The 25,228-nt window shown below is 34.4% G+C and overlaps 1 protein-coding gene across 2 annotated transcripts in view; it reads right to left on the bottom strand.

Moving 5' to 3' along the window:
• LKRSDH (lysine ketoglutarate reductase/saccharopine dehydrogenase) overlaps positions 1 to 25,228 on the bottom strand; it is a 418,858-nt gene that overhangs the window by 21,823 nt on the left and 371,807 nt on the right. For both annotated transcript variants that reach the window (XM_089635917.1, XM_089635918.1), the window contains exons 16-17: positions 18,225 to 18,337; positions 10,969 to 11,140 (exon numbers count right to left, since the gene is read on the bottom strand). In XM_089635917.1, the coding sequence (XP_089492043.1) occupies positions 10,969 to 11,140; positions 18,225 to 18,337 (285 nt within the window). The remainder of the gene's footprint in view (positions 1 to 10,968; positions 11,141 to 18,224; positions 18,338 to 25,228) is intronic.

Consider the following 25,228-nt stretch of genomic DNA (forward strand, 5'->3'; position numbering starts at 1 on the left):
TGCCACGCTCATTCTTGCCGGGACTGCCCCGTGATAGTGGGGTAAACTGCCCTCGATACGCGGCTTATATATTTTTATGTTACTAACAATCATGCATGCAGGGACATTGGAGGGTTTAGAATCGTTTTAAAATAAATTTAGCTTCTTTTTACAAAAAAATTAGAGTCCTGACGTGTGCGGCTAAGGAGGTTAAACAATCAGTTTCCTCACACAGCCGTCGGCAAAGGGTGGGTCCCCTCCAATGGTAACTATTCAAATACACGTGGGAGGTATTTTTAGTCAGTGTTTTCTATTGACTAACTCGTAGATGTAATAACAAACCGATACTTAACCTATGTTCTAGAAAAGAGAATTACTCGTACTTTAAGCATAACAACTGCATTTCGATTAAATAAAGTTCCCGACAGTGATATCGGCCACTTACGTGACTGTTATGGTACGTATACATTTGCGGACCAAAAAGCGAACTGAGCCACGAATTACGGGAAAGGAACGAAGTAACTGCAAGCGGCGCGTTTCGCGCCATTTGATTTTCTTGGTTTCTTTCCCATAAGTTTAGTTTTTCAGTTGGGCTCGCGTATGTATACGTAGCATTACATATCAAAAGAATATTATTATTGTACTGTGCTATCGAACTGGAAATGATATCGACACTTATTGAACATACTGGGCTAAGGAGCTTTTTTCTATCAGCAAACTAATCTGAAAATTTGAATACTGCCCCTCTTAGAGCCTAAGAAAACGGTTAATGTTTCGAAATTAAGGCTCTACCGCCATATAGATTTAGTTCTTTCCAGAAAGCGGTTACTAGAGGTAAACGGAGAAAAGTATTTAACGATTTAAAAAGAAATTAGAATTTACTTCTGTATTCATTCCCTAGTTGGGTGAAATTTTATTAGTGTGTGAATTTTTACATACTTATATCACTATTCGAATCTACAAATACCGTTCGTTGTATGTACGCAGAGTGATGATTCAGCAGGAGAAACTGCAAAGTGTCTATGGAGGGAGATATAAGATCTACATCATCGGCATAAAACATGCAATTCATTTTTGGCAGATATATTTGTTTTTCTTAAAGGTTTTCTTTTCCATTTTGCGTAATAATGCTAATCCAGACATACATACTAATAAGCACTGTAAAGATAAAACCGATAGGAGTGTGTTGTGAGCGGATCTGGTATGATAAAAGTATTCTCCGTGTAGTGATCCACAGGTCTTGTATATTGTTTCATGTTGATGTATTATCACTTCTAGAGATTTACTTATCAGTGATCACTGCTCGTGGGGGTTTTCGGAGAAATGATCAATCACATTGATTTACTTCAAGAAGTGCTAATGATTTCTTTGTACAGTTTGGAGTAGGCAATCAATAATTTTAAAAAAATCTTGGCAAGATGAATATCAAAATCCTTTATTTTTATTTTTTAATTACATTTTAACTAACTGCCCATTTTTTACTAACGCATGGATAAAATTTACTAATATAAAATATTGCTAATTTATTAAAAAATCTGGTCAAATTATTCAACCAAAATAATTTGTCTTTAACGAAAGAATTGACAGATTTCCTTTCAAAGTATAGTAAGACGCAAACATGTTATGAGGAAAAATACTAATATTAATCCTCTAAAAATCTGGTCAATTATTCGTGTTCCTGTTACAAACGGGACTGCAGGCATTTAACAAATTAATCTAAAGTTTTCCTAACACACAGTAAAATACAAATGTATTATAAAGATGTCGGAACACGTGTTCCTAAAAATTCTAAAATTTTCGAACTTCGTCATTATATTTATCAGTAAAAAGACACCTAAATATATAAACAGGTGTTCCAATAATATTCTGAATCGACATATTTTATCACGAAATGGATTACCATTACGTTTTAACAGAATTGCAATAAACCAGCATTATTAATTTTTCTGCAGGTGAATGAATTTTCAAAGAGTTATTAGAAGAGTTTTGCCCGGAAAACTGGTATACCCAATAATTGGGTTAAGTTACGAAGCTGAACGGAGTTGAATGAGGAAGAAGATGGGGAAGAGGTAAGTAAAGAAATACCTAGCTACTCCGATCTGGTCACCAAATATGGCCAGCCCCATTTCAAGCAATGTTTCGATTCTGAACCATGGTCTTTCACGAGGGCAAAACTGGTAATATCTATTACACGAATTTCAGGTCGAATATTATTTTTTTTCTATAAAAACGTGGTTTTAACTTATGTACTTCATGAATTAGGTTCTTATATTTTATTTTATCTTTGGAAGTGTGCTTATAATTTTTATGACATAATGAGGTATATATGTTCCACGTAACGATTTTCCTGGTTTATCAGATGACAAATGCAAACGTGCCTTCATACGTTAACCGTTCTCCTATCTTCAAACGTGCCCTACGATGGTAGTCCTAGAACAAGAGCGCAATAAGTCAAAATAAACTAATATTGAGTGATCTTAAAATCAGTTAATTAATGAATTTCGTGTCACATTCAATTATTTGACTATGATTTCATATCGGGATGAAGTAAATTTATGCGTCAAGCTCCGATTTTTAATCTATATTAACAACCGAAAACTACGCACTTTTATTAACTTAATATATGACACACTCAACATCTCACGTGTAACCCAGAATACCAATGAAACACGACGCTGTCTTTACAAAAGTCGTGCTCACATATAAACACACTCACTCACACAACATGTGAACATTAGAATTAATATTATTTATTTTTAATTAACGTTTAATTCATTATTTTTTTCTAAATCATCTTAAAGTAGTGTTGTACCTAGGTGCTAACCAACAAATTCACACAGGTTTTACGAGGGTCAGTGGGCATCCATTGAAAATGTTTTCGCTTCGTGTAAAGATTTTGTTTGTTTATTTGAGAGTGATAGATACTCTCAGTATCGCCCTGGTGAAAGAACACAGTTTAGAATTAAGCGTTGCTTGAAATGGCTTCAGTTGTATTTAGTTATTACATCTGAATATCAGGATACTTCCCACTTCCTTTACTTCATCTTAACCCCCTTCCTACTCCCTTTAGGCTTAGGAATTTCCTTTCACTGAAGAGATTCAGATAGGAAAGAATATATGGAAGGAGTAAATGAGGGAGTACCTGGTTTTTCAGATCTGGTCATAAAGCAACTTTTCAATTCTGAATAGTGTTCTTACACCAGGGAGAAACTAAGAGTATATTTTACTCTGGAACTTGCCGCAAGTTTTCTATGAATAAATTGTGAAATTGCACAAATTCACCAAATAAAATTAACTCGGCACGTCGGGATTTGAACCCACGACCTTCGGATTTCTAGTCAAATGTCTAGCCCCATTGACCATGGAGGCCGTCTAAATATAATTATAATTATGTTTATAGTTAAATCATACTTATATAAAAAATAACAATATTTTACGTTCAACAAAAATATGCTTCTACTTGACTTGTCTCACTATGCTTCTAGATTTACGATAATGTATTACCAGATAAGACTAATATCTAAACATAATAAATAGCGTAGTGTTTCTACGTAGGTGTTCCTACTTAAAATTATATAAATACAGCCAGCTACAAAAACATCTGAACATTCCAAAACTCTAAAAATTCCACTACCCAATAGATAAAATATATCGAACCTGCCATACGCTGCTCAATAAATTATTTGTCAAACAGAATGTAGCTTTAGTTTAATTGTTTATTAGCACCGCTGTTGACATATTTGTGTTTAATCACGGTTCCGTTTATCAACCTCAAACGTGTTTACATCAAACAAAATTTCTAATAATAAATTGCAACGTTGCGTACTGATGGGGCGCATTCATCAAAATCATTTTTTTTATCAACGGTAAATACCTGCATTTGTGAGTTGTCACGATTATTTTATTCCTTCTATATCTGGGTGAAAAAATGTGAAAACATTCCGAAATTCATTACTCTCCATATTCTAACTAACTAATCTAGCTGTGCATTCGGTTAATGTGGACAAATACAATATATATATATATAGCTGTTGTTGAATCATTGGCTACATCATTGACAAGATCCACCCCCAACTTGCAAATAAACAATTAAATTAAACATCCAACAAAAAAAACGATATGTATGAAATCAATTATCATTATAATACTGTTTTCGAGCACCTTCTGACGAGATCACTAACAAAAAATACTCCCCGCGCCAAGCAATCATTTGGGCATCCAAAATTAATATACATCAGTCACGAATCACCTCATATATTCCTTCGATCCCCCGCCATTAACGCATGTAGCTTCTAAAGAAACACCTATACTTTGGCCTTTCCGGAGTAAGGTACGAAGTATTCGCTTCCTCAGAGCAGCTGCACTCAGTTGCGGCAAAGGGTCAAAGGAACGTATGAGGCCCCCCGAGACTGACAGTACGTTCGATGTGCCATTCTATAAATTTGCTTGGCACAGATAAAATAGATGGTGATGTCCTTAGAACGGCTGGAGAGTCCGAATAAAACATTAAGCGCAATAAATTGATTTCACATATATTATTTTGCCCTTTTTTTAACGCCCTATTGGGCATTTACAATAAGATTGTGAATTAAATTAAAATAACTCAAACTTAAACTTAATAACAGTAATTTATAAATAACAACAATATAACATAAATAAATTAAAAAATATAACATAAAATTATACAATATAACTGGTAAGTTAATAAACAGAACGGTAACTGAAAAACCTTTAAAATCAAATAAAAATTAAATTTAAGATATGATATATATTTATATTTTATGTATATCTTTTTATCTACATCTTTGATTCTATGTAAATTCGCATTATCTAAAATTAAATCAAACTCCCGCCACCTCAGAACAGGCTCAGCCTAGTGAGGTGGATTATACCAAAAAAATGTATGTTAATTTATTGGTTAATAAATAATAAAAAATAAAAAAAAGATTAATACTTAAGCATATTCATAAATTAAGATATGTCGTTACTGACTAAAAAGTGATTAATTAATGAAACAATATGTTCCATCTAGAATGCTTTGAAGGTTTATGTAATGACAACGAATTATTAGCATCAGGGCAATCCAATTTAGAATTAACAAATTTATAAAATAATAGAAGATCAAATAACTGTTGATGAGAGTTTCGATAAATTGAGTATACTTCGTAAATTCACATTATTGATTTCATTTATAGGAATAACTTTTTGAAAAATGTAAAAAATCACTTTTTTTTTCAATTTGCAAGCAATGAGAACAATGACGAGACCAAATGGATGAAATATATTTTACCTCACTTCTCACCATACCATACCAGAGATGTGTATAACAATTTTATGGTTTTAAGGATACAACGGCTTTTTAAATGTCTCTAACAAATTGGTATTTAGATATTTAAGAAATATACATAAAATTAGATTTCTTAAACAAAGTTACCATATAAGTTTGTATCCAAAGATAATTATTCATTTTTTATGTTGATCAACTTCAAGAATCAAATGAAGGTTCAGAAAGAGTTCACATACATAAAGTTTTTTGAGGAATTCAATGGCGAATTTATGAAAAATCTATTTATTTTTAAATACAGCACAGAAGAAGATATACGAATGCATAAAATATAATATAGCTTCTAGCAGAAATTGATTAAAGCTCTTAACAACACTATTGACAGTTTTATCCAGTAAATATAACTTACGAAAAACACAACTGTGCGCTTTCAACATTCTAAAATACACAAAAAATACTTTTTTATACTTATTATATTGTTTGAATAGTAAAAAGCATCGAAAATATTAATAGCATTAAAAATGGATATTGGTTTAAGAAAAAAATACAGAACATAACAATACAGAACATAATTTATTTATTAAAGATTCATTAACTATATAAAACCTCCGTCCCTGGCTCACACAGATAATTCCCTTGAATCATTGAGTGCACTGCTTTATTCTACATTTATACAAAATAAGTCATTTCATGTGAGGACATAAATATTAATACTTTGGATTTAAGTAATATGAAAACTCAAAAATCATCTCACTTTTGGCTTGTCATGGTTTTGAAGCCAATCATACTTTCACCTGCAAAAGTTTCTACTACCATTTCAAGCTGTATCGATCAAATTATAATAATCTTAATTTGAGCCACAGGGAACTGTCTTCACTACTAATATTAAAGATCATGGTGCAATATTGCTGAAATTAATGAGTTTTGATTAAAGAAAAAAGCCATTTAAAATGAAAAAATAATAACCGTCACAGTAAATTAAAGGAGGAATCACGGAAGTACTGTCATCTCAAAATGTTAATTCTGCTGCAAAAAAAAAGTTTAATAAATGAGTGTGGAAAGTTGTTTATAGTAGTTATGTTAAAATTTATTTTATATGTTTTTTTCTCACATCGTCCTTAATTAATCGCCATATATATCATTTTTTTCTTCTAGGTTTCATCTTTTTCTTTTAAATTATTAGCAAAATGTGTTATTCCACATGGTCACCCTATATTTGTAGATTTTATTGGAATAGGTTCCTTCAGCTTAGTAGGTACCATTATTTATGCAACAATATTAACGTAAAATTATTAACCTCGACACAGGCTAGTCTTAGTAAGGTTAGTAATTAAAATGTGAATAGTGTATCGCATGTAAAGAAACACTTAATAAATATTGGTATTGTTTCACTTTGTCTTCATTTATAAATTAATGGTTGTCTGGCTCTAGCAATATGTCGTAAGAGAATAATTATAATTAGTCTGTTTCAATAACAATAATTTTAACGAATATACTTGGATTCAAAATATTTCATTAGTATTACTCGGTATTTTTTTTTTTTTTTATTTATTGTCAATTTTTTTGATACATACAGGTATATATATAATTATACAAAATATAAAGAGTAACAAAAAAATCCCACAAAGGCGAAGCCTGTGCGTGGGCATTATAAGGTGAAAATCAAAATAGTGGTGGTTATATTATCTATGGTTTAAATGAAAAAAGAGATATGAATAAAGAATAAAAAATAAATCATATAGTACATTTGGTTATTTTAATAAAAAAACAGTTTAAAAGAAGTTAAACTTTTTTTTTTTTAATTTAGATGGTAACATATTATCATATATAGGTGTCATATTTGTATAACTTATAGAAAAAATTCTCTCACTTCCAGATACTTTTTTACCCAGCTTTTGACATTTATTTTATACGAGTTTAGGTTTTGGCACATCTTGATGGAACTCGAAAAGGAATTAAACAATTTTGGGCCAATATAGTTAATGTGTCTTTGGGCTAGCCTAGTTTTGCAGTGAGGCACTGTGTACACGCATATGTTGTGTCTCTGGCTAGAACGATTTCGATTTTTACAGAAATTATAAGGACGAGTGTATACAAATTTAAGACAATGGACACAGTAGATCTGCCTTAGTTCCATAATGTCAGTTTCCTTAAACAATTTATCGGTGGGATATGTCTTGGTCTTCTGGTGCATTATCTTAATGATAGACTTCTGAATAATTTCTAGAGGTTTCACATGGTTATTGAATGTTCCTCCCCAGGCGATTATTCCGTAGGAAATGGATGAAAGTACCAATGCATCATAAACGAGCCTCATAGTTCTTATGTTAACGATATTGCTCATGCTTTTGAATATGTAAATTAGGTGCCTCAGTTTATTGACAGTTTTTTCTATGTGATAAGTCCATTTGAGTTGACAGTCAATAGTTACACCTAGGTATTTGATACAATTTCCTAATTTTAAATCTTCGCAGTTTGAGCAGTTAATAAACCACAACACTATTTAATGTAGATTGTGATTTGAGATAGGTACATTTGTTTTCAAATCGTATAAATATATAAACTGAGAAACTTATTCAATATCCTAACAAAGGGATATTCAAAGTCAATATAAGCAATATATTATGTAACATTGGTTTACTGAAATAAATTGGAATTTTTGGATTAAGATTTTTATTCTTACATTTTCGTCTGTCGTATGGTGGTTGGGGGTTAGGGGGGGATATCTAGGTCTGTGAGCTAGTCTGGGAAATTTCTAAATCTTTACATGAAGCGTGTTTATTTATTAAAAACTAGCTGTGCCTCACTGCACGTTGCTGTGCCTCATTATGTCTGTGCAGATGGAGAAAAAAATAGCGCGTGTTGCTTTACATCCAACACATGGCGCTGTTTTTCGAAAAAACGTGTTTTAACTTGTCACAGGTGACATCTTTATAATACTATTGGATCCTTTGCAATGCTTTGCTATTGCTAATGTCTTTCTCGAACGCCTCCAACTTCTTCCACCATTCACTACTGTATACCACAACATTACCGTTAAAAAAAACTACATTACATATATGTGTAAACTACATAAATTTTATTCCGCATCTTATTAAAGTGCAAAGATTTTGCGTTAAGTATTTCTCAGGCTTGCCCTACTTTTTCTACCATCTCTAAACTCTCGGCACTAATAACAACAAACTTTTAAATTTTCAGCGATATCGTTCGACTACTTATCGAGTTTTGCGAGCATAAATATAGGCAGGCTGAATTCTTATATGTAAGATGATTAGAAACCTGTTAGAATTTAAGTCAACTATTTAAAATGCATTGTATAATCCAAAACTATCCTGTATTTCAAGCTGAAACCAACAAATAAATTCACAAAATTTCATTGAAATCAGTTGGGTGGTTTTAGAAATTAGTGTGTACGAACATAGTGACACGTAATTTTTATATATTAAGATACTAAAACCACGCGTGTTGTGTCAAAATTTCAAAAGATTTTGAGTAAGTGAAGATTTTATTTATTTATTTAATACATGTTACATTATTTTGAAATTTACATAAAGTAGATATAATGAATCACCATACTACACGGCTGCCTGTTTCATGGTGACCGATTGAGTGTAATTACTTTGTATGAAATATGAAATCTAGTGTAAACATATGAAATTAGTAACTATAGATGAAGCTAAAATTTTGGAAAAAATGTAATAAAAAGTAGAAGATAGAAATTAGAAAGGAGAAAGAAGTAAATTAGCATTAGATTGTAAAAATGTACATAATTCTATATATAATTTTTTATATATGTGGATGCAAGCACACATGTGTATATAGCAGCAGACATACCTATATACATATAACAACACATGTATACATACACCCATATGACGCATCCTCACGCATATAAACAATATATACACCTCTATCTGAGTACTTGGAATAGGCTACTAACACTATAACAATCACACATCAAAAAATCCCCGAGCGCTTTCCTGAAACTGTCGTATTTGGCTATTGATTTTATTTCTAACGTTAAATTATTGAATATTTTTGGAGCAAGAAAGTTAAATTGTCTTTGTGCCATTGAGGTTTTTATTGGGGGAATAGTATAATTGGATTTGTTGGAATATCTTGTATTATGGGTCGATTCAAAAATATTTTTTTTCGTATGTTTGAATTTATAGTAGGAGGATATGTTTTTGACGTATAAGGATTTTATGTTGAGTACTTTGAAGTCATTAAATAAGTCCTTCTTGGGGTGAATATAGTCTACTTTGTAAATAGTCCGCATTATCAATTTTTGCTTTTTTAATTAATGGATCTAATATCGTGTTAGAGCATCCTCCCCAGTGGCCCAGACTACTATACCGTAAGATATAATTGATTGGCATAAAGAATAGTATACCATTTTTAGTGTATTTTTATTTAGAATATTTCGTAATGACCTGAAGATATATGCCAGTTTCCGTATACGGTTTGTAACATTTATTACGTGATCTTCCCATCGTAGTTTATTGTCAAATAAATTAACATTTTTTTATCTAGATAGATAGAAATAACAACTCAATCGCCATCTTTTTTATAACATGTGAACAATAATAGATTAGATAGATTTTATTGGTAAGATTGCTCCGATGGATGAAATTTCATTCGACGCAATCGCAAACCTCTGATAAAAGATATATTGAAAATCACTGGGAACACAGCTTATTCCTGAAGACATGTGACAAAGTACAGATACTTACTACTTATTAGATATTTAATCAATATAAAACCGAGAAAGGCTGAGATTCATCAGTGGATTTAATTCACTGGAATAACTCCAGACATTGCGTCGTTTGAAGTTGATTCAATCAATTTGATGTCATTAGTTGCCTCCGATGGGCCGCAAAGTGAGTCACTCTCAACTGGCAAATAAATAGTTTAGCAATCAATAGGCGAAATATGTAAAATCAATAATGGTGAATCTAAAGTGGTATTTATTATAATTTTTCAAAAGGTATTTGTTAAATTAATGTATCCATACAATATATTTTTTTTAAATAATTGTATTTATTTTGTTTAATTAACAAAGTTTGTTATTTTAATTTTATAAAAATGACGCCACAAAGGGAATTGTCAATTTTTTCAAGAAGGTATTCATCAACTTGCTTGCATATTGAGAGCGGCTCAAATGCGTTAGGACTCTTCTGGGGGCAATTATTGGTGATTAATTATTCCAAATGGTTTTCCAGGGATTTCAATTTTTTTTTAAGTTTTACAAAAGTCCCAAAAATCCATAAGCAGTAAAATGTGGTGAATCCAATATGGAGCTTGTTGTGAATCTGAAGGAAGTTGGTGAAAGAAAGACAAGGGGGAAGAGATTGATTGGGAAGTGTTTCAGAAATTTGTTTAAATTTTATGTGACATCTTTCCGTGAACTATATAATATAATATCATTACTCAATGAGGTGATGTTCAGAGCGATCCGAAATAAAACAGCCAGGGAATTGGCTGTGAAAGGAGTTTATGTATTGAGATGAAGGATGAAAAATAAATGCCGGTAGCTTGTTTCACATAATATGAATGAGTCGAAAAAAGTAAACTTTTCTCGTAGAGCCGACGTTAACTGTGAAAAAAAAACATTTTATGCAATATTTTGAATCTGAACGCTGATATTGAGTTGATGTATCTTCCACTGTGGATCTAACAGAGTAATAAGTAATAATGTGTTTTACCTTTGAATCGAAGAGTTCCTCTCTTGACAGTGTGCACCTCAGACTTGATTCCGTAGAGGTCAGCGTAAAGGGTACTATCCCTGTTGGGGAAGCCTTCCAGATTGAATCCTGGCAAGAAGTCGAGGGCCTTGGGACTGGACATCAATTCTCCACCACCAGCTATTTCTACAATCTGTCATTAAACCACGAAGAATTAAGTTAGCAAAAAAAAGTCCACAACATGAATTGAAGAATCCCTTGGCAAAAGTTTTAACCAATCAGAACAGAATCTAGTGAGGGGGATTACTTAAATGTATAAATAAAGATGATGAGCGCCCGGTTTACCGGTAATGAAATTTAAAAAAAATATATTAAAACTAAGTCAAACTCCAATACGGAAGACAAAGTAACACTAATTAATTTAATTATAATATATTTAACACAGTATGTTCAATAAAATTTAGAAAATCAAGTGATTTATATTTTGTCAAAACTGTTAATTAAAAGTTATAATGTATGAATTTTATAACGTTTGTAAACGATTTTACTGAAATAAAATGATTAAAACATTTTGTTAATAATCTTGGTCACTTTCATAAAATCACTATGACATTACCAGAAAAATGACTTCACATAGAAGTACCCTTCGCGCAATCCCTGTGTTATAAATGGATTGCGGCAATGGAGTTAGTTTATCGCTAATAATCGTTTCTCGGCATTGTTTATCCAATTGAATTAACTCAATTTCCCCAAGGTCTGGAAATTCTTCCGATCTTAGTTCCGATAGCCTTTCTTCAAAGATATTACAGAGTTGTGGGAACGAACGGAACCAATCTTTGAATAATATCAACTGCCATCTCTCATATTGAAATTATTCGAAATTTGTACGCTCCGTGTTTAACGCTTATCGTAAGAGTCGATTACATTTCTACTAAGGTTAAGAGGATGAAATTAACGACTTTTACTTGCACTACGATTCCTATATAATAAATAAATGGTGAAATAATCTAAATATATGGTGAAAAATTGGTTATCGGAAAAAAAATATTTATTTTAATATGTATGAAAAATTGTATGAAAAATTATTAATTCTGTAGATATAAGATGTAAATTATAACTTAAAAAAATGTGATACCGTGATATCTACACATGTTAATTTAATTTTTAGATTTTTAGTATTATACTGCCCTGATGAGGCTACGGTTGTAGCGAAACCCGGTCGGCATTAAGTATTTACCCATAAGTGATGTTTACAAAGTTACTGTTTAATTTTAAATTTAAAAAATGTATTTGAAACTAACTTTAAGCACCTGTTGACAAGCCAATTCAATCGGCTTAGCAGGACTTGTTTGTTGATATTATGTATTAACTATTTATTCAATAAAAAAAATTAAAAAATGACAGCAGAATCGTCAGTAACCTTAAAATTAACGACTTTTTCGCTATCTGCGATTTTATCGAATGACTATCTAACTAACTAACTAACCATCACGCCGTTTCCCCGCAGGGGTAGGCAGAGAGGACTGACCTCTAAACAACTCGGTCTTGTCACACACTCCTTGCCCTTTCACATTCATGCATCGTCTCGTACATACTCTGTTATTATTCTGACTCTTGACATGGCCCGACTCCAGTATCTGATTCACTTGTTCGTGCCATGTCTTCCTCGGGCGTCTCCGACTTCTGCTACCATTCACATTTGCGTCATATATTCTCCTTATACTACTTTCTTTAATCATTCTTTCTCAATCTTCTTAATCTTACTCATTACACTCTTTACGGATCTCCACATTTCTCACACGATCATACGCTTTCTCGGATGACAGTCAAAACTTTTAAATTTTAATTTAAGTACAATTCGTTATCTTTAGTAGACCGGAATCTATTTCTGGACTGATAGATTATGGCATATTTACGAAATGCATAATTAGAAGTTATTTTATAACAAACATAAAAAGTTGGAAGAATTACGAGTTTAAGAATAATTAGCAAGATTGTTTATCCCAAGGGATAGTGTAATTCAGTGTTAGTGAGCCCGAGTCCGGAATTTTTACCAGATGTGGACATCTCATCGGCGGTCGCAGCAACCCGTGTCTCTCGTCACCCCGTACCGATACGTCAACCCCCGGTGCCGCAAAAAAATGCAGTGTCAGTGAGCCCGAGTTTGGCATTTGATAATTTCTACCAGATGTGGAGACCTCATCGACCGTCACATACCGATATTTCCACCCCCGCTGCCGCCACCATGCTTGCCGTTACCTTTACCGGCTCCGTTATAGACGTCTGTCGGCTATACGACCTGTCCGTGGGTCGGTCACTGATTCGCTCACGACCATCGCCCCTACAAGATGACCCATAAAAAACAATCATCTGGCAATTTCTACACCCCCGCTGCACCGCCCCGTGCCCCTACGCCCTAGGAAGGACGAAATCGAAATGAAGCCGCGTCTTTTGTCTTCTGCCAATATGAACTAGTACAAACAATTATGCAGTGATTAGTGTATTGTTATAGTGATTATAATACTTTTTGTTTTAGAATTAAGTTTTTTTCATTTGGACATCTGGAATAGTTTTGATGGCGTTAGGATTAAGTTAAATATTTTACTAATTTGTATGTTAGTGATTTATACCTAAGTATCATTATGTTAGACTAGATAAGCAGTTTGTAGAAGGGAATGGCCGACACAGGTGTCGATGAGGCTCGCTATCCATCACATCGCCAACCCTTCGGTGGCGCAAAGAGGAGGAAGGAACTCGAACAATGTCGAATTGGTACGTGGAATATTAGAGGAGGTATGGAAAGAAAGATGAATGAATTGTGTGACACGATGGTTAGCAAATGTTTGGACATACTTTGTGTAACAGAGAGTATGAAAAAAGGGAGCGGTACAATGCAGCATAACGATAGGCTCGTCATTTGGTCTGGGAGACCAGATACAGAGAGGGCGTGTCAGGGTGTTGCAGCACTACTGTCTCCCAGAATGATTGAATGTATGTTGCAGTATGAATGTGTAAGTCCGAGAATAATGTGGATTAGGTTCAAAATCGGTTTGACAAGGGTGTTTCTTGTTGTTTGTTATGCCCCTGTCAATTCTGAGAGTGACGAAGAGAAAGATGATTTTTGGACTGGTGTGAATGATGTGATGAGACTGAAAAATATTAATGAAAGGATTATAATGGCAGGCGATTTGAATGGGTGGGTAGGAATTAGACGTGACGGATTTGAATCGGCCTTAGGTATGTTTGGGGATAAAAGAACGAATGACAACGGGAACAGAATACTTGAAGTATGTTTAGAGTGGAACCTTTTTGTGTCCAATACTTTTTTCGATCATAAAGGTATCCACCAATATACGTGGGAAAGAGGAAATGAGAGGTCAATTATCGATTTTGTAGTAATTGACTCTAGGTTGAGAGCCGTTACCGAGGACACGAGAGTTTTCAGAGGGGCAGAGGTTGAAACTGACCACTTTCTGGTGGTGTCGAGAGTAAACCTCTTTCGCGGTTGGCGCTCTAAAGTGAAAACGGTACTAACTCCAACAAGAATCAAAATAGAAAAACTACAAAACGATAATGAGAGGAGTAAGTATGTGAATTGTGCAGAGATGAGATTGAATGAGAAAAAAATGGATGGTCTAAGCATAGACGAAACATGGAACCACATAAAAGTGAGTCTTTGTGAATCTGCTAGAGAGGTGTGTGGAATAAGTACGCAAGGTAGAAAGAAAGGTGATGCATGGTGGGATGATGATATTAAAGCACTGGTCTCAGAGAAGAAGAAAGCATGGTTATGTCTGATTGCGGCTGGCAGTGCTTCCAGCGAAGAGAAGGATCGAGCGAAAGAAGTATATAAGGAATGTAAGAAAAAAGTAAGAGTTGGAGTGAAAGAAGGAAAGAAACGCCTGGAAGAGGAAGAAGGAATGAAAATGACAAACCATTTCCAAGAAAACATTAAGTTGTTTTGGAAGGAAGTCAAAAGGTCCCGGTGTGGCCCTGAAACCGGAAGCATGAAAGTAATAAAATCGAAAGATGGAAAAATGTTGACGAATGAGGAAAAAATAAAAGAGAGATGGATGAAGTATTTCGAGGAAGTCTTTGAAAGCGAAGTGAGTGACAGTGATTCTAGCGGCGAATCAGATATGAACGATGATGGACTGAATGTTACCGAAATTAGCATGGATGAGATAGAAAGATCAATTAAGTATATGAAGAATGGTAAGGCTGTCGGTTTCGACAATATTGCTGCTGAATATTTTAAAGGAGGTAGCCGTATAATTCTCACATGGTTGTGCAATCTTTTTAACCAATGTTTAAAGGAAGGTTACACGCCTTTAGATTGGAGAAGAGCAGTGATCATGCCATTATACAAAGGTAAAGGGTCACGTATGGAATGTGGGAATCATAGGGCTATTAGCCTGCTAAGTTCAGTTGGCAAGCTGTATGGTAGAATTTTGATTGAAAGGGTAAGAAAGGAAACAAAGGATAAAATATGGGATGTGCAAGGTGCTTTTATGAGTGGAAGGGGGTGCATGGACCAGATCTTCTCATTGCGTATGCTCACCGAGAAGTTTCTGGCAAAAAACCAGAAACTTTTCTGTGCCTTTGTAGATCTACAAAAAGCATACGACCGAGTCGACAGGAAAAAGCTATGGAAGGTGTTGTCCAAGTATGGAGTGAATGCGAATCTGACTCAGGCAATTGCGTCTCTATATGAGGGAAGCGTTGCATGTGTTAGGGTGAACGGTGGTTTTACGGAGTGGTTTGATATCACAAAAGGTGTTAAACAAGGCTGCGTAATGTCACCGTGGTTATTCAATCTATACATGGATAATTGTATGCAAGAATTGAAAGATGTGGGATTGGGCGCGAATTTGAGTAATCTGAAAGTATGTTGCCTGTTGTATGCTGATGATGCGGTGCTGATTGCTAATAGTATGGATGATCTGCAGTCTCTCGTGTCTAGGATGAACGAAGTATGCGTGAAGAATGAGTTAATGATGAATGTAAGTAAGTCTAAAGTAATGGTGTTTGAAAGAGAAAGTACGAAAACAGTGTGTAATATAGCTGTGAATGAGGAATACTTGGAGCAGGTGGATGAATTTGTGTATTTAGGAAGCATGTTTACGAATGATGGGAAGGCTGACAGAGATATTGAAAGAAGAGTAAATGCAGGTAACTCCATTAATGGAGGACTGAACGCAGTTGGCGCTAACAAAAAATTGTCCAAAGAAGCGAAGTTAGCAGTCCACAATGGAGTGCTGGTACCTACCCTGATGTATGGAAGTGAGGCATGGAACTGGCAAAGAAAGGATGAAAGTAGATTGAATGCTGTTGAAATGAGATCCCTGAGGCGTATGTGTGGTAAAACCATGTATGATCGTGTGAGGAATGTGGATATCCGCAAAGAGTGCAAGGCTGATGTAAGCGTAATGAGTAAGATCAAGAAAGGGACGCTTAGATGGTTTGGGCATGTAGAGCGAATGAGCGAAGAAAGGAGTGTAAGGAGAATATACGATGCAAATGTGAATGGTAGCAGAAGTCGGGGGCGCCCGAGGAAGACATGGCACGACCAAGTGAATCAGATACTTGAGTCGGGCCATGTCAAGAGTCAGAACAATAGAAGAGTATGTATGAGACGATGTATGAATGTGAATGAGGCAAGGAGTGTGTGCCAAGACAGAGTTGTTTGGCGGTCCGTCCTCTCTGCCTACCCCTGCGGGGAAACGGCGTGATGGTTAGTTAGTTAGTTAGTTAGTTAAAAAGTTAAGTTAATACTTTATTGTGTTTTTTTGATGAACTGTTGTCTACCTCAAATGGCTGCATTAAAACATAGTTTATTATGAAAAGTGTTTATATATTCAAAATTTCAGATTTAAATAAAATAAAATTCGATATTTATATATTTTTTAAAAAGAAAGACAAAAATTCCCGGGTTACGACTAACCTGACAATATTTGAAAATCTCCTACTACCACCCACAGCCAGCCGAAGACTTGAATACACTACGCCTGGGAGGGACCTAAACGCGATGCCAAATCAGCTACTGCATTTTTTGTCATTTCTTCATTTTTAAATATAAAATTTCAAATACGCTGGTAAACCACCCAGTTTTGCCAACATTCAAATAATATAACACATAAAAAAATATCCAATCGGTAAAATATTTAAATATAAAAAATGAAGTCATTGTAAATTTTTTTTTTCTTAAAAATATGTTCGCATGATCCATCTAATACACACATGTTTTAACATCACGTACCAAATGATTTTAACCAGCAATTCATATGTTTCTAAATATGTTTCTCCCACACGTAACTATGCACTGCTGCACGTCGCGACGGGATCACGTGATGCGCGCTCTCTCTCCTCTGTTGCCGTGCTGCTAGAACGAGACGGAGCGCATATCACGTGACCCGCCGGGCTATATCGAACTACTCAATTACAATGTATGATGGAATTAAATTATATATTCTTATTTTTATGACATGCCATGTACATTTTTCTACCCCTCAAATATTTTCAGGAATCGCTGGTTAAAATTATTTTGTACGTGTTATTACACTCTGTATATATCCGTAGTCCGGAAATAACGCATTCCAACTCTGCCATTCCAACTAATAAATGTTCATTGTTCCGATAATTGACGTAGAAATATGCCAATATTATTACTAACCACTCGACCGATGGGGTATTTACAAAATAAATGCCTTGAGCGATAGAGATTTCCAGGCATTTGGTTTTGGAATCGGCAGCGCTCGTTCAAAAATCATAACTCCGAATATTACTATCGAAACATAACTGTGGTTTAAATCCAATGAATCCATCTACATTCCATCAACTATCCCATATTTTAACGTTTTATAATTGTGCTATTTGCTGAATTTTTTTAATAAATTTGAAAAAATCGTTTACCCAAATTTTGGCACAGAACTAAAGAACGGGTAGCTATCGTTCGACTGGTAAAAGTTTAAAAAATCTGACTGAACCTACCCATCATTGTGTTAGTTTGATAATAATGAAGTACCGAAACAATTGAGTGCCTCAACATTTTACTCACATGCCTATTTTGCATTTTTGAATTTCAATTTTTAAAATATTTTGGTTACTGTTATTCTTATTACACTTATGTCAGTGTATAACCTCCTTTAATATCAAACAGTTCAAACAATTGCCTAAGGACCTGACAAGCCATAACTAATTACATTGATTTTACGGCTGATTGACCATAATGTAATTGGTTGTTGATCCACTCAATCTAGATAAGGTTCATTGGTTACCTGTCCACTGCTGAGGTATTTTGCAGGTGCCATGGTAGCCAAGAGCGCCCCTCGCGGTGACCACGAAAACTTGTATCGCAAAGGATTGTCGCTGTGTTCGGGTGCGGGCAAACCTAGAAAAAAACGTTTATCAATAATCGGTGTTAAAAATAACTCCACGCGTACCAAATACTCCTAAAGTGGATGAATCTTAATACAGATCAACTGTTTCTCCTCATATTTATTAGTTAAAGGAAAAGTGGTGTCAGAAGAAAAACAAATTTAGATTTTAATATTATAAATGGACAAAAAATTTTATGAAATTGCAACTTTACTGTGAAAATCAATTTAATTTAATAAAATTTTACACATTCATTGTATTTAAAAAAACTTAAATTATAACCCAGATACCCCCAGATTATCGAGATACCAAGAAAGTAAAATTAAAAATTATAAAATTATACGAATATAACATATTATGCCTTTTAATTCCTTTTACAAAATATAGAATGGACTTTTACACACGAACACAACGTTTGTAAAAACGTCACAAGTACAAGAAAGCTATTCAAGACAACACAATAATACAATAATACAGTAAAGACTGAAATTGATAAAAGAAGCATAGACCACTAGGGAATGCATGTATACACATTTAAAATCTCCTTCCTAATTGACTCATAACAAAGAATCGAATAAATATATATTTTTTACTCTTCAATTTAAGGATAGGTGAACCAAATTAATATGTACTACTTTAATGTAGATTTTTTTAAAGATTAAAGTTACGTATTTTTGTCATATTAATATTATAAAGCTTTGATTTGTATATTTAGTTAGATGGCGAAAAATGTATATTTTTATTTGAAATAAAAACATAATAAATAAATCAGAAAAAGAACATTTTTGAAACTCCTAACTTACTAAAATTTTAAAATGAAATAAAGCGAAAAAAAATTAAAAACTCATCTCACATTTTTGATGATCGATGCTTAGCACTTTTTGAAATATTGACATTTGACTGGTCTTTAAACGACGATTATTGTTCCGTTTCAGCTTTTGATCAAATGGTGATAAGCTGTAAAGAACAACGGTCGTGTTTGTATGCTTCAGTTAATTATAATTTGTGGTAGTCATTAGTTCGAAATAACCGTAGATTTAAAAGCGATAAGGGGGTAAATAAATAAATAAAATATTATACTTAAAAATTACATTGGAATTAAAAAGACGCAAGAAAATAACTTTCTTCAACAATTTCCGAGCCTTGTAAAATGATATTTATGTCCCTCAGTAACTATATTTTACTTACAATATCAGGGTACTTGCGTATTGCGGATCTTGTCTTTTGAAACCCTGAAGGCATATTGCGGGGTTTATCTTCAGTACTGATATTGCTTATTCAATAACCTTCTCTACAACTTATTAATTAAACACTGGGATGCTACAAGTTACTAGATTTTGTGAAAGCAAATGTAGCCCCGGGCCTAAATTACAATGGCGTGCGGTTTACAGTTCTTAGGCTGCTTTCAGACGAGGCGACTTTCTCATCGCATTTGTTTAGATTCGCGGATATCGGCAGTTTTTAAGAATCGTCGAAGTGATCAGATCAGCCCGGCCCTAATAAACGCGAGCTGAGCCACGAATTACGGTAAAGGAACGAAGAATCTGCAAGTGGCGTTTCGCGACATTTTCGGTTGCTTCGTTCCTTTCCGATAAGTTGAGATTCAGCTCGGTAGTTCGGCTTGGGTATTACGTAGCATAATGCATTAGACATACTAAATATTAATAAGTGAATAATCGCTTATCCCTTTGAGTGAAATTATTTCCAAAAGGGGTTATTTGCATGCAAACTTGTATGTGACGGACGTACTGCTCCGGGCTCGGCCGCAGTCACCCACGTTAGGATTATAAGATAAATTTAGAGAATATAGAATTATAGAATAAAATAAATCCTAAATTAAGAAATGTATAAAATGTATGTAACTGAAATGTAAATGTTACTATGTATGAAAATGTAAAAAGTAATCAATAAATGAAACGTCGGAGCTTGGATAGAGGTATACGGGCAGAGAAGTGTTGTTAGAGCTGGTACAATCATGAGAGCATTTAATTCGGGCACGATTATTAGAGTCGTGCTTATACGAGAGGAAACGTTCGGCCCCGGCCCGAAGCAAGGGGCCGTGCGCCGTCGTGGCGTGCGAGGTGATTCGCCGTCAGAACTTTCCACAAGCGCGATTCTGAGGATCGTGCCTGATCAAAGAGAGGCCGTGGTCGCGTTCGACCACGAGCCCGAAATTACCGGCCGAGAGGCGGTAGCCAACCCGGCGGCGGGCCGCGGGCGCGTCACAAACACGGGCTTTGATTCCAGGAATCAAAGAGAAAGCGGGCCCGTGTGAACGTCGCTCGGCCAGCGAAGGCCGCCGGGGTCCTATAAAACGGGCAACAGTCCCTTGGAAAGGCAGATAGCCAGCAACCTCCACCAGCTCTACACTTCTCTCTGCTCTGCCTTCTACCTCGCTCCGACTTCTGACTCTACTCGCCTTCTCTTCTTCTTCTGACCCTCGCCTCACCCCGGACCTCTCTGCCCCTACGACAAGACCCGGACTCTACAGCAAGGACGAGTACTAGCATCGGACCAGCTACAACGGCTACAGAGACGCCCCGCTCGACGCCCCGACGCCACTGAAGGAAGACGCCTTCTGCCTCCACGGATTGGGATCACCGGCCCTATTTACAGTCTTGTGTGTCATACACTTCTGTCTGGCACATTGTAACTACACAGTCACGCTCGAGTTCAAATGTTATTATGCATATTTTATATTGGTTTAAGGTTTAAACATAAAGGAGATAGTATTTTCGTTGAACAGATATTTTGTTGACAGTTAAATTGATATATTTTATTGACAGTTGAACAGATTTTAGGTTGACAGTTGAACATATTTTTGTTGATAGTTGAACAGATATTTTGTTGACAGTTGAACAGATATTCGATTGACAGTTGAACATATGTTTTGTTGAAAGTTGAACGGATGTGTTGTATATTTTGGTAGAAAGCAGTTTGTTTTATTTAATGAATATTACAAACGCTGCTCTAAAAAAAAAGATGCGCTTTATATTCAGATCGAAAATCTTTTGTCCTTAGTTATTTATAATGACTTATTAAAATGTTTAGTAGGCACGCTTATTGACTGGCGGAAATTTTTACCAGCCAACCCATTGCGATTTTGCTCGAACACTTGTAATAGTCAAGTTTTAGGGCCTGATGCTTCGAAAACGCGGGGTCACAAACTGAGGTCGGAGAAGTAATTATGTTTGTGGTCTCCCGCAATGTTCGGCCCAAGAGTATGGATATTACATGGTTCCACGGTTCGGCCAATCTGTTCACAGTCCGCTGTTATATGTAAAAGCGCGTTTTCCGCGCGGCATAGAGTTTCGGTAGTCGGTAAAGCTAACAAATTCTTCGCGCTGGCATATTGTGTGATCCGATATAACCTGCCACCACCAGAATTCGACGAGCAATTTATTTACGAACGAAACCATTTTGTCTTTTAAAGACTAAGAGTAACGAATACATTATGTACACGTCATATAATATTTAAAATAAAACACGTACCTGCACACAAATATCGTTATTTCCACACTATCTATTTAAATTTAAAAATTTTCTACTTAAATTTAAACTGCATACAAATATTTTTTCCATTATCTATTTAACTTACAATTTTTGTACTTTTATGTAAACTGCTTACAAATATATTTTCTTTCCACACTGTCTACTTAATTTACAATTTTTCTATTATTGTAAAAAGCAATCACTTTGTGGTTTGACATATTTAATAAAATAAAATACTTTTTGTTTTAAAACCACGAGTTTTTAATATTTTTTAGAGCCGACCGGTTTCGCTTTACTCAAGCATCTTCAGGGTACAAATTATTAATAGACAAGAAGTAAAAAGTGTGAGCTTATATATAAAAAAATTTGAGGGTGACAACATGATATAAATATAACAAACACAGAGAAAATTTTTCCCATGTCTTTTGTACTTGTGTAAATGTATTTTATTTTATTTATTTGGTATGGTAAATCAAAGGTTGCTTTTGTGCTATAAGCCAGGTATTTTTGAGCTTTCCTCTTTTCTACCACCTTTTCAAAATTCAAAAAATATTTATTGCACAAAAATACAGATTACAAAGAGTATAGCTTATAGGTTACATCTTATTTCTTCCAGCTTACACAACAAATACACACTACCTTCCACTCCCCACCCCCTTCAGTCTCAAAATATGCTCCAATTGAGGACGCCATAGTCCCATTGGCTCTGAGAACTGTCTAACCCGATTTATTGGACAACAAACACTTCTGCCATGGATTACCCCAAGTAGTTTGCTACGTTTGGTTAATAGTAGGGGTGCCCGGGTTCATCGGGTGAGGTGTGTTCAGGATGCTCCTGCCCACCACCAACATGGCGTGCCAGATTGGAAGAGGCCTGTTTAGGGAGACCTTTGATCTCTCCAACTGGTCCCTCGACCCATCGCCTTGCGCCGCTTTGGGAGGGATAAATTCATATGTCAGTCACTACTGGACATACTGATCCCTAGATCTCTACCCAATCTCCATACCTTTTAGCTTCCAACAACTTAATCTCCTTCCTTTCTTTAAAAAAAACTCCCCACACCGCATCCCAAAAGATGACATAGACCCATAGGGAAATTATGTTCCTCAGGGCCTCCTGTATGGAGTTAATGTAAAAAAAACTGTTTCGGGGACAGTCTGTATACAACCTAGTCTTATGAAATCATTGTTCTGATCTGAAAGTTATGCTCTACGCATTGATAACCTATTTCAGCTGAGAGTCGTTAGGGTATCGACAATCAGTAGTAAGAAAGGATTAGGTGTGAAATATGAAAGTTTTCCAAGCACCACCCTTTAAAGTTTTAGATGTTGATGAAGATTTGACTTTATTTTGATTTTGACTTTATTAACTATATATGAATCTGATATTATTAATTATAGAATCTAATATTATTAATTATATTAATCTGATGTTTTATTAATAATATGAATGTGATATAATTAATTATATGAATCTGATATTTTATTAATTATATGAATCTGATATTATTAATTATATGAATCTGATATTATTAATTATATGAATCTGATATTATTAATTAGGTATATGAATCTGATATTTTATAAATAATATGAATTTGATGTTATTAATTATAGAATCTGATATTATTAATTATATGAATCTGATATTATTAATTATATGAATCTGATATTGTTAATTATATGATTCTCGTCACGATAACTGTTTAACATAGATCCATGATCAAAAACTACTCTTTTTACATACCCATATAATAAATAAATAATATAAATCTTAGTAATTTAATTCACAAATAAGTAAAAAGTGACAATTTATTCATAATAATTGGTTTCAGGTGTGCTTTAGTGCAATATAATACTATTCAAAAACGAATATATGCAAGTAAGGTAATACAATAATATTTTATTTATCATGTTGGTTCTTATATCATACTAATCACTTCTCCGGCTTCCTTTTCCCATGTCCTTTTTGTTCCTATGTGACTACCGCACAAGAGTCCCAACTGCTCCCAATCGTCTCGACCCAGTGAGACTATGGCATCCCCAATTAGGGTATTTTATGATGCTGCATGTAGTGGAGAGTACCTGGCTATTGAGATCCGGTCACCAAACACGGCTTAAGGCATTTCAAGCAACGTTTCAATTCTGAATAGTGGTCTTACACTAGGGCGATACTGAGAGTATCTTCCTCTCTGAAATGTCTTGCAAGTATACAATATATTATTTTTTATTAATAAATTGTGAAATAACACAAATTACTCTTATAAAATCTTTCGCACGCTGGAATTTGAACCAGCGACCTTCGGCTTTCTAGTCAAGAGCCTTACCCCCCGACCACGGAAGCCGTCAAAATTTACCTCCCCGCTACATATAAATGCTATTACTTCAAACGGGGATGCCATAGTTTCACATAATCCGGGCAGTTGAGACCCTTGTGCGGATTTCATAGAAAAAAGGTTGCAAAGATTTTTGTTTTCATTGTAGCCTCGATATCTCAAAGTTCTTTCTGGAAGAATAATATAACAGAATAATAGAACTGCATGTATGAGACGATGTATGAATGTGAATAAGGCAAGAAGTGTGTGCCAAGACCGATTTGTTTTGTCCGTCCTCTCTGCCTCCTCCTGCGAGGAAACCTCGTGATGATTAGTTAGTGAGTTAGTTTCATTCTGGTTATTTTCGTTTGGTGAAGAAATCTTCTGTAAATACTCTTGAAGACCTTAAAAAAACCCTTTAGAGACATGTTTGTCATGCATATCTTAAATATTGGTAGTTTGATTTTTAGAATATTCTAAAAAAAAAATTAAATACCTTTGAAATTTACTTAATTTTACGTATGTATTATTTCATTGAGTAGATATTTTTGGCAATTTATACAATCATCCACCCATATTGTGTGTTTTCAAGCAAATATAGATCTAGGTGCAAATAAATTGTTTAAAAAAAATTCGTATGATTTTCTGGAAAACTTGCATAGAAAGTTTTGTAATAATACAGTATACCTACCTACCTGGAGTGTACTACATTTTAGTATCTGTAATCCAAACCCATAATCTGAACCATTCGTTGACGGGGACTAGAAAACCCTCAATCTATCTAAAGCATATTTTTTGGTATTCATAATGTATACCAATTTGCTATAAAGATTAATCAAAATAGTGATTTAACACTAAGCTTCGCCTTAAAATTCTCCCCAAACACAGAAAAATTCAAAAACCTAACAGCACGATTTTAATTGTTCGGATTACAAAGACTATATATAATTTCTTTTGGGATCTACAAATAACTAAAGACAAACTTCAATAATTTTACTGTAGCTACACAGATAAGCTATTAGAGCATATTTCAAAATTTAATTACAGTTTTACTTTTATGCCACTCCAGCAAAGACAATTTAGTAAAACATTGTTGT

Source organism: Hesperophylax consimilis, chromosome 9 (assembly GCF_061612785.1).
Source record: "Hesperophylax consimilis isolate HC1 chromosome 9, BYU_Hcon_1.0, whole genome shotgun sequence".
Classification (NCBI taxonomy): Eukaryota; Metazoa; Arthropoda; class Insecta; order Trichoptera; family Limnephilidae; genus Hesperophylax; species Hesperophylax consimilis.